Below are 8,590 nucleotides of genomic sequence, written 5' to 3' on the forward strand. Positions count from 1 at the left end.
TCCACAACTATTTCTTCCGCTTGTGCTCTACTTGTGCTCTACTTTCATTCTTGCTCCACCTGATATACTTGATGCCACCTACATGCCCATGCATGGATGCTACATAGCACCTCATGGAAAAGTAAACATGGAGCTCTCTCCATATCCAATCATTACAACTCACTTACAAATAAATAGTTAGGCAAGAGAGCCAAAAAACCACACGTGAAAAACACATATTTGTGACCAAGGATTGACAAAGCAAAACATCCAACAAAGTAATAAACATCCACAATGCAATCACTATTAAGGGCCTTGTAAATTGGACCTGGATGGGCTATTATTACAAGGAGTTGCCCAACAAGCACAAGCATCAATCAAGTTGACACATACAAACAATGTGTTCTACAATACCTAGATACACCAACTCACTCACAATGGTGGTGACAGGAACAAGGAAAGCCAACATAGTACACTCGCAATGGACTCAATAAAAATACACACTGAAGGCCGCACCAATGCATACAACTTGCAATGGGCTCAACAATAATACACATTGAAGACCACACCAATGCATTTATTCAATTCACAATGTGTCCACCAAGCATTGCAAGCCCTCTTCAAGCCCGTGTACATGGGTACGTGAGTTCAAACCCTAGATACAATCTTGAGACACCTTACAACATTCGAATTTCAAGCCTTCTCCAAACCATAATAGTAATAATGACAAATAGAGGGTCTCATTATGTCTTCTCTGTTTTCTATAGGTGTATTTGATTTCCTTGTGCACTTCCAATTAAGAATTGTCCTTGTGTTTTTGGCATGACTGATGTTGGAAATCTGGAGCGTACATTCAATATAAGAGTTCCAATTGAGGATGGAGAGAGAGAGATTTCGGCACGCTACAGTTTTTGTAATGATGGCACAATTCTTGCAAGCTTGTTTATTTACAAGAGAGAGAGAGAGAGAGAGAGAAAGACGCACGATGACGTATGACGATCACCCGTTCATTCATACGTTGCGTAAAGCTGCCAGTCTTTCTTCTAAATCATCCACACCAGAGCTGCACACACTACGACATGCATGAGTCTCTCTCTCTCTCTCTCTCTCTCTCTCTCTCTCTCTCTCTCATATAACTCTGTCCACTGAAGTCATCTACTGTCAAACAGACCTTCCAATGCCCTGAGCTCGTTTGTTTGCACTACTTCTTCCCTTCGGAGCTGAAGAGAGCTGCAAACACAGACCACAGAAAACCATCAGACTCGCCCCATTTGTGCTTTCTTTATGTAGCATATCTGTAGCTATATCAGCATAAATAATGACCTGAGCAGCAATGTCAATCCCAATCTCATCCAACACCTGAAAAACGAGAACAAGAACTCCATTACAACCACACTAACTAGAGAGAGAGAGAGAGAGAGAGAGAGAGAGAGAGAGAGAGAGCAAAGCCTCCAATCAGAAGTGGACTCAGGGAATCGAATTACTTGATTGGTCAACTCTTCGGTCTCCTCTTCAGCTTCATCATTGTCCAAAGCATCATCGATTGAGTCCGACATCATCTCTGTCTGCAGCCCTCGTTTAAATCGGTAAGGAGCATACACATATTGCTATTATCGCTGAGGTGATTGATCCCTCGTGATAGCACATACACATATTGCTATTATGGCCGAGGTGATTGATCCCTCGTGATAGCACAGACAATAGGACTTGGAAGAACTTGACCTTGCAAGTTGTAAAGAAATAAACATACCGTCATGTCCATCTGTGCTGACTGCTTCTGGAACTCTTGCATTATCTTGGCTTGCTTCGCAGGTTCCATTTGCTGAAACCAAGACCAATCAAACCTCATAATTCTTAGAACAAATTCAATCAACACCAGTGTGGCATGAAACTTAAATTTGCAAAATAAACGTAATGATTAGAATTGAGGCCTGCCTTATTCATTGCTGACATAGCTTTGCTTGCTCCTTTTATAGCACCCGAGACCGCAGTGTTTGCATACATTGCCTGCATAAGTATAACATAAATCCCCGTACATATGTAGCTTGAAAACAGTGATGTGAACCAGTAACCAGTAAAAGACACTTCAGAAAACAGATAAAAGCTTTGGAAATGACCTGTGTATGCGTAGCTACCCCGCGCATCTGTGCGCGGCTACCCTGCAATTTTGCAATCTGCTGTCTTAATCTAATGAGCTGTCTTGCCAAAATCTTTGTGGCTGCCTACACAAGCAAATGGAATCTCTTTTTTTTTTTTTCCTAATGAGAAATGGAATCTCTCTCTCTCTCTCTCTCTCTCTCTCTCTCTCTCTCTCTCAAAGACAATGTCAACGAGCTCTTACAATGACAAACTGAAGCCTATGAGCCATTGGACGGGACATAAATGCAGTGCAAAATATACAATGCCCACATGCAATTTTGCAAAGCCAAGTCGTCACTTGTGGAGAGACCAACGTAGGAAAGCCAAGCCATGTCCAAACAACTACCTCATATTTTCTAGGATGAGACACACCAACCCCCCCCCTCCCCCCCCCCCACCCCCCAACTCATTATTATTTCATCCAACTCACTCTCAATAAAAATGAGATTGGAGTGATACTTGTGGATATATGTTTTTGTGTACCTTGAGCTACTTCTATTTCCTTGCAGATAGCAAATGTGGAAGCATGTGAATGAACTGAAAGAAAGAAAGTGACAACGGAGAGGAGAGAGAGAGAAAGAATGCTGAAAAATGTAGAGAATAAATGCTGAATACAAAAGGCAGTATTTACAAGGGCTGTGTGAGTATAGCCAGATGGAGATCTCTCTAAACCTGCACAAAACTGAAGTGACTGCAACCTGGTCAGGCAGGCCAGCCTAAATAGGCAAAAAAGAATATAAAATCTGATCAGGTCAGCAAGTCAAAACTGGCCAATGGCTACAATAAACAGGCTGACTGAAAAAAGTACTAAAATAATGAAAAAGAACTTCTGCAAAAAATGCAGCCTCCCATGTGGCAAATCAGTCTGGCCTGCCATCTAATCTGCCTACCCAAATCGCTGTTCAAACCTGGTGACTGCCCAAAACTGCTGTCTGATCTTCTCTTTACAATGCTGCTGCAAAGAATGCAGCCTGCCACGTGGCAAATCAGTCTCCCTGCCTTCTATTCCGCCCACCCAAATTGCTGTTCAAACCTAGTGACTGCCCAAAACTGCTGTCTGACCTGCTCTGTACAATGCGATGCTTGTGACAACATTCGTAACATCACTCACTTTTACAAGAGTCACAAGGTGATGGGGACATGATGCATCATGTGACAGCTCATGCTATTCATGACGAGAATGTGACGGCACTTTGTGACAAAGTTGTCCAATGTCTATGACCCATTGCATGGCTAACTACAAATGCAACCTAACCAACTACAAATGCAACTATTAAGGTGCTATGTAGAAAATGTATCCTACAAATTGACAACACAAATACTTGTCCGCAGCCAACCCCCACAATTGTCTAGCCAAACATCTATCCATAGCCAACCCCATGACTTCTTACCTGTCTCTACAAAGTCAATGCAAAGTACTCTCACCATTGCCAACCCCATCTTCATTATGTGGAAATTTGAATTTCAAAGTTAGGTTCAAAAATTTATTAAAATTTAAAGCATATTTTGACTTTTTTAATGTTGTCCCGATCCCTCGTTTCACATCCACATCTTCGTCACCGTCCCCATCCCCTATCACTTGTGTCTATGTTCCTATCAATGGCATTTACTAAATCCTATGGGGGCAACCTAATTTTTTGTCCCGAGCACACATGATAGCCACATGGCAAGGCACACACACTAAGTACAGCAGACCTATGTGGCCATTTGAGGCCTAGTGTGTAAAGAAATGCTTTAAAAAAGATAGAAAACTTACAATGTACAAGAAACACAGTAAACAATAGAACTCAAGTTGAAAATAGCTTAGAGTGATAAATGAATGAATGAATGATCAAAGGCTTAGAGTGACAAATGCTTAAACAAAGATAGAAAACTTACAATGTACAAGAAACACAATAAACAATAGAACTCAAGCTGAAGATAGCTTAGAGTGACAAATGAATGAATAAATGATCAAAGGGTAAGTTGAACATGATACAATGGGCTTCATGCCTCCATATCTCACATGACAAGGGATAAGGTGAGTTAAAAGAGTCAAAAACATGGATAGTAGCTCCAAGAGCAAATAGGAGATTGTAGCATCACCCTCCTAGGGGGATAAAAGTTCAGGTTGTAGGTGTGAACTGCACTAAAGAAATCTTAAATAATTGGAAGGCAAGAACTATTCATTTTATCCCTAGTGGGGGCTGTAATCAATAAATGGTTAGAAGACAATACCTCTTCATTTGACTGCTAAAACTCCTTCCACCAAACATGGATTACACTAACAAAATCCTAAATAATTAGAAAAATAATAATCTTCATTCGATCTTTAGTGGTTGCCATTTTCATCAATGGAAGCTAAAAATACTTTACAAAGGGTGTGTTAGGTTTGCAAAAGGCTATCAAAGTGCCTAGTTTTGATGAGATATTTTTGGAAGCAGCAAACAGTGAAAGAGCTAAGGTTTCCCATCCACACAGCCAAAGAAGAATATTGTCAGCTTGTCTTTCATTTGTGAGCCGCACATGGCTCGCATTGTAGACCCCCATGTTGGTTATTCATCTTCTATGTACATCAATTATCGAAGTTTCCAGGAGGAGGAGCTCTCCACAAATAAAGCTCACTACCTTACTCAGCAACATAATCGCTAGATTTGCCTGCATTGACTACAAATTTTCTAGGACAAAAACATTATAAGGCACATTCATGGATTGTACTCGAGTACTATGCACAATTTTCCAAACTAGAGATTAAAGCCAAAAGCGACAAGTGCATCTTTCTTGAAATACAACAGAAGGAGAGGGCGGCTAGCCCCTTGTCCTTCTCTGAAGAAGATGACCCCTTCCATGGCTAGGCCTTTTGAGAGTCAAAGGAGGTTGAGGATGAGGCTGACTTGTCAGAAAAGTCCACATCTTGCTTCTTTTTCTTCTCCTTCTTCTTTCATGAAGCCAATAGCTCCTTGCAATCCTTACACAAATGTCCCTTCTTACCATAGTGATAGCACTAGGACTTCAACTTCTTCTTCCTATCACCCCTCTCTGAAGCTGTAAATGTCTCATCGTGGCTACCAGGGCATGACGGAAACCTCCCCTGTAATCTCAAGGACATCTCATAATCAAGCAACTTAGAGGACATTTATGTGAAACTGACTAACATTGATGATGTCTAAGTCCACAAAGCAGTGGCTACAACATCAAACTCTAGAGGAAGCTTACAAAGCACAACCCTCACAATATGAGCCTCTGGAAGTGCAAATTGCATGTGCTAAAACTAATCCTATACCTGTGTAACATGAAGCAAGCAAGGCTAAATAGTATCTTTAGGCTTGAACTTCAACTACTACAACTGTCCACAGAGGGTCATGGCATGCATAGTCAAGGGAACCTCATACAATATCTAAAGCTTCCTTATGGTTGATAGGGTCCCGATCATCTAAAAGAGGAGTGGGAGATTAAGGCTGCTGAACATCTCCTGAAACAACATACCATAATATGTACAACAGCTCATTGAGGATGAAATTGTGCAATGGGAGTATTGTTTGCAAGGAAAAACTATGCTAAATCACTTAGAAAGTACAACACTCATCAAAATAATGCCATCATGTACAAATAGAGCAAATAAAGAATAAGAAACCAACCATGTGTTTCACACCTGCATGAAACAAATGAATACTCGATTCCATTGTGTAAGAGAGCTTATTGAGGAATGAGTTGTGCACTTGGGAGTATTATTTCAAAAAGAATTTTAATCATTGGATAGCTCAACTTTTGCATCTCACTAGTTGAAAGTCAATCGTCATTGTGAAATGTTTGTATGTCTCCTCGAGAAACATGTCATAGTCGATAGCTTGGAAACAAAGTGACAAAGAGAAGCATGAAGCATGAGACTGAAGTGCAACAATGTTAGTTTCTAGCTATGAATGTCATCATTTGCAAGATTAGATTGCTGTCTTGTAATGCTTATTAAGAGTAGTAAATTGGGATACTAAAGGATTACCAAGTAAGAAAAGAAAGGACAACCACACAGCTGAGCAACAAGGAGGACAAGAAACAGAGCATGTGTAGCGAATGTTACCAACTACTATCATGTAGATATAAGCAACAAAACATGAGCCATTAATTCTGTGTAGAAAGCATTAAATTACAAAGATGCAAAAACTGCAGAAGTTAAATTGAGTAAAACACAAAAAAGAGAGAGAAGCTAGAAGTATTGCACATGTAGATAGTTATAAAGCTATGATAGTGCTATAAATAGATGTTAAATGTAGGATAGCATTTGCGAAAAGTGAACTTGCATTGAGTGTTTTCTACTTTCATGTACTCTTTCCCACTTGATAGTAGATATAGATGCGTAGCCAAGTTCACTCAGGCTATCTTTTAACCATCTAATCTATTTGATTAGACCACTTCCAATGTCTAAACTTACCCTACCAATGTCTAGGGCTTATCATGATGTCTTATCTAAGAGCCTTACATTCCAATATCACTCACAACATGTCCTTACCTTTTCCACTTGAAACAAGTATGAGTCCACACAGCATAGTGACAATATAGTGACATGGTATGGTTTTTGGACATGTGCTCTGTGCGTGTGTGTGTGCGTGTGTGTGTGTGTGCACATACATGGTATGTTTGTCTCCACAAAATACATGGTGGAAGTCCCTACCCTCGAGTGAGTCAACTCAATCTGCACTCATGTAGATAAGAGATGGACGTTGTAATTTAAAAGACTTAGAAACAAAAGAAAGACGGGATTTTGTTGATGGAAAGAAACCAAACCTCATTGCCTGTCTTAGCTGTCTTTTTAATCTCTGCAACAAGTTTCTTTTCCTGTAAAGAACAAATAGTTAAGGCATGTTGTGTGAAGCGTCCCATCAAAAGCACCCTATCGACAAAGACTGGGCTAAATATTGCTTCAAATACCTCTAGTTGCAAAGCTCCAATTTCTCGTTCAATGCCTAAGTAAGTTCAAATTATAGAAACAATAAGTCATCCCTCTCTCATTCCTCTCCCTCAGTCCCTCACAAAGAATTCCAGTCGATTAAGATGGATCCAAACACTTAAGGGGCACTAACTACGTGGCCTTGGATAACATTTCTGCCTTCCTTGTCATGGACATCCAACAAGTAATCAAGAGATTATGGGAGAACTTGCCTACCCTCGTCTACTTATTTGGTGAGTCAGTGAAAGCAGATACACGCAAGCAACACTTGCACTTGAAACGGCCTTGTAAGGCCACACTAGAGAACCCTAGGAAGATGATCCAATACAATGCAAACACAGGAGGTTAGACAAGATGGACACTAGATCTATCACGCACTTGCAGGCCTGTCCATGTCAAAGACATAAACACAAATCAGTGACAGCTATGCATAACTAGCACAATAGTGTACATAATTAAGCTGTCCCTGATGTGCATACATTGGGAATTCTTGGTGTTCTTGAAGCAAAACTTAAAGCCTTCAATTGGGCAAGAACGATCACAACCTAAAGGGAATTTGACACCAAATCCAAAAGGGATGGCTACATCAAATAGGATTTGTCAGAGAGAGAGAGAGAGAGAGAAAGAGAGAGCCTGTTTATTACAACTGCAGGACAGCTGATCCTGGCGAGATTAATGTTAGCATTCCACAGGCAATGGTCTAGCATTGATAGGCCAAGCAGAAGGAGACTTCCACATCAACCGAAAACAGACAGCTTCTTCAGAATCGGTGAATGTGGACTGTGGCACTAACTTATGAAAATTTCTTCCACAACAATGCAATTATAACAAATTTCCGAAAATATTCTCTCCCACCGAACTGTGATTATACATAACTTTCCAATGATGCGATGAGGAAGGAGAAAAGGGGGAGAAAAAACATGCTTGGGGAATAGAAAGGCAATGACCTCTTGTCGCGACTGCGGTTTCGCGCTTGCTTGTGCGCAGGGCATCTGTCGTCAACACAGAAAAAGAGAAAGAGAGAGAAGCAGCGACATCAGAAGGGCCTAAAGTCTCTTCTGCATGCTACAAATGCAGACTCTCTCTCTCTCGCTCTCTCTCTCTCTCTCTCTCAGAGCGTCTAAACCACGTACCCTTGGCGGTGGCCTTCTTCCTGAAGAGGTTCATGGCTGGGCTGAGGCACACAGCGCTGCCCGCCTTGAGGAAAACAGCAGCAACAAGGAGCAGCACTAGCAAGAGAACAATGAATTAATGGAGCTAAGAAAATATAAAATGCCTTCGTCTTTGTTTTCGTTTCAAACCTTTGAATTCGACCGTTGTATTTAGCTGCTCTGCTTCACACACTAGTGCATCCTAGTACCTGCTTGCTTAGCATACTTGTTCTTCAAGTCTCTAGCTAGAAAAGGTTCTAAATGCTTCGCGGCTAGGATGAGGGAGGTAAATAGATACATGTGAAAAGTAACTCTTCATAAGTGAGGGTTTAAGAAATGAGCATGTCCACGTCGCTCCTCAATGGAGTTGATTGCATGGAAGTTTGCCAAGGCCATTGTT

At 40.9% G+C, this 8,590-nt stretch overlaps 1 protein-coding gene across 3 annotated transcripts; it reads right to left on the bottom strand.

Annotated features, from left to right (window-relative positions):
• Positions 1 to 531: 531 nt before the first annotated feature.
• Positions 532 to 8,348, bottom strand: LOC148031811 (vacuolar protein sorting-associated protein 2 homolog 3-like). Of its 3 annotated transcripts, XM_087685484.1 has the most exons (13): positions 8,173 to 8,348; positions 7,987 to 8,031; positions 7,021 to 7,055; positions 6,877 to 6,927; positions 6,764 to 6,784; positions 2,097 to 2,201; positions 1,915 to 1,986; positions 1,730 to 1,801; positions 1,464 to 1,544; positions 1,303 to 1,338; positions 1,151 to 1,209; positions 964 to 1,042; positions 532 to 819 (listed from the first exon to the last, which is right to left on the bottom strand). In XM_087685484.1, exons 1-12 carry the CDS (start codon positions 8,204 to 8,206, stop codon positions 991 to 993), a joined length of 663 nt encoding a protein of 220 aa, XP_087541610.1. In that variant the 5' UTR covers positions 8,207 to 8,348; the 3' UTR covers positions 532 to 819; positions 964 to 990. The 3 variants fall into 3 exon arrangements, with proteins under 3 accessions (XP_087541610.1, XP_087541609.1, XP_087541611.1); XM_087685483.1 differs by having other exon boundaries at positions 532 to 1,042; XM_087685485.1 differs by lacking the exon at positions 6,764 to 6,784 and having other exon boundaries at positions 532 to 1,042; positions 8,173 to 8,344.
• Positions 8,349 to 8,590: the final 242 nt, after the last annotated feature.

Source organism: Lygodium microphyllum, chromosome 9, assembly GCF_053477565.2.
Source record: "Lygodium microphyllum isolate KBCC chromosome 9, Lygodium_microphyllum_v1.1.10, whole genome shotgun sequence".
Lineage (NCBI taxonomy): Eukaryota > Viridiplantae > Streptophyta > Polypodiopsida > Schizaeales > Lygodiaceae > Lygodium > Lygodium microphyllum.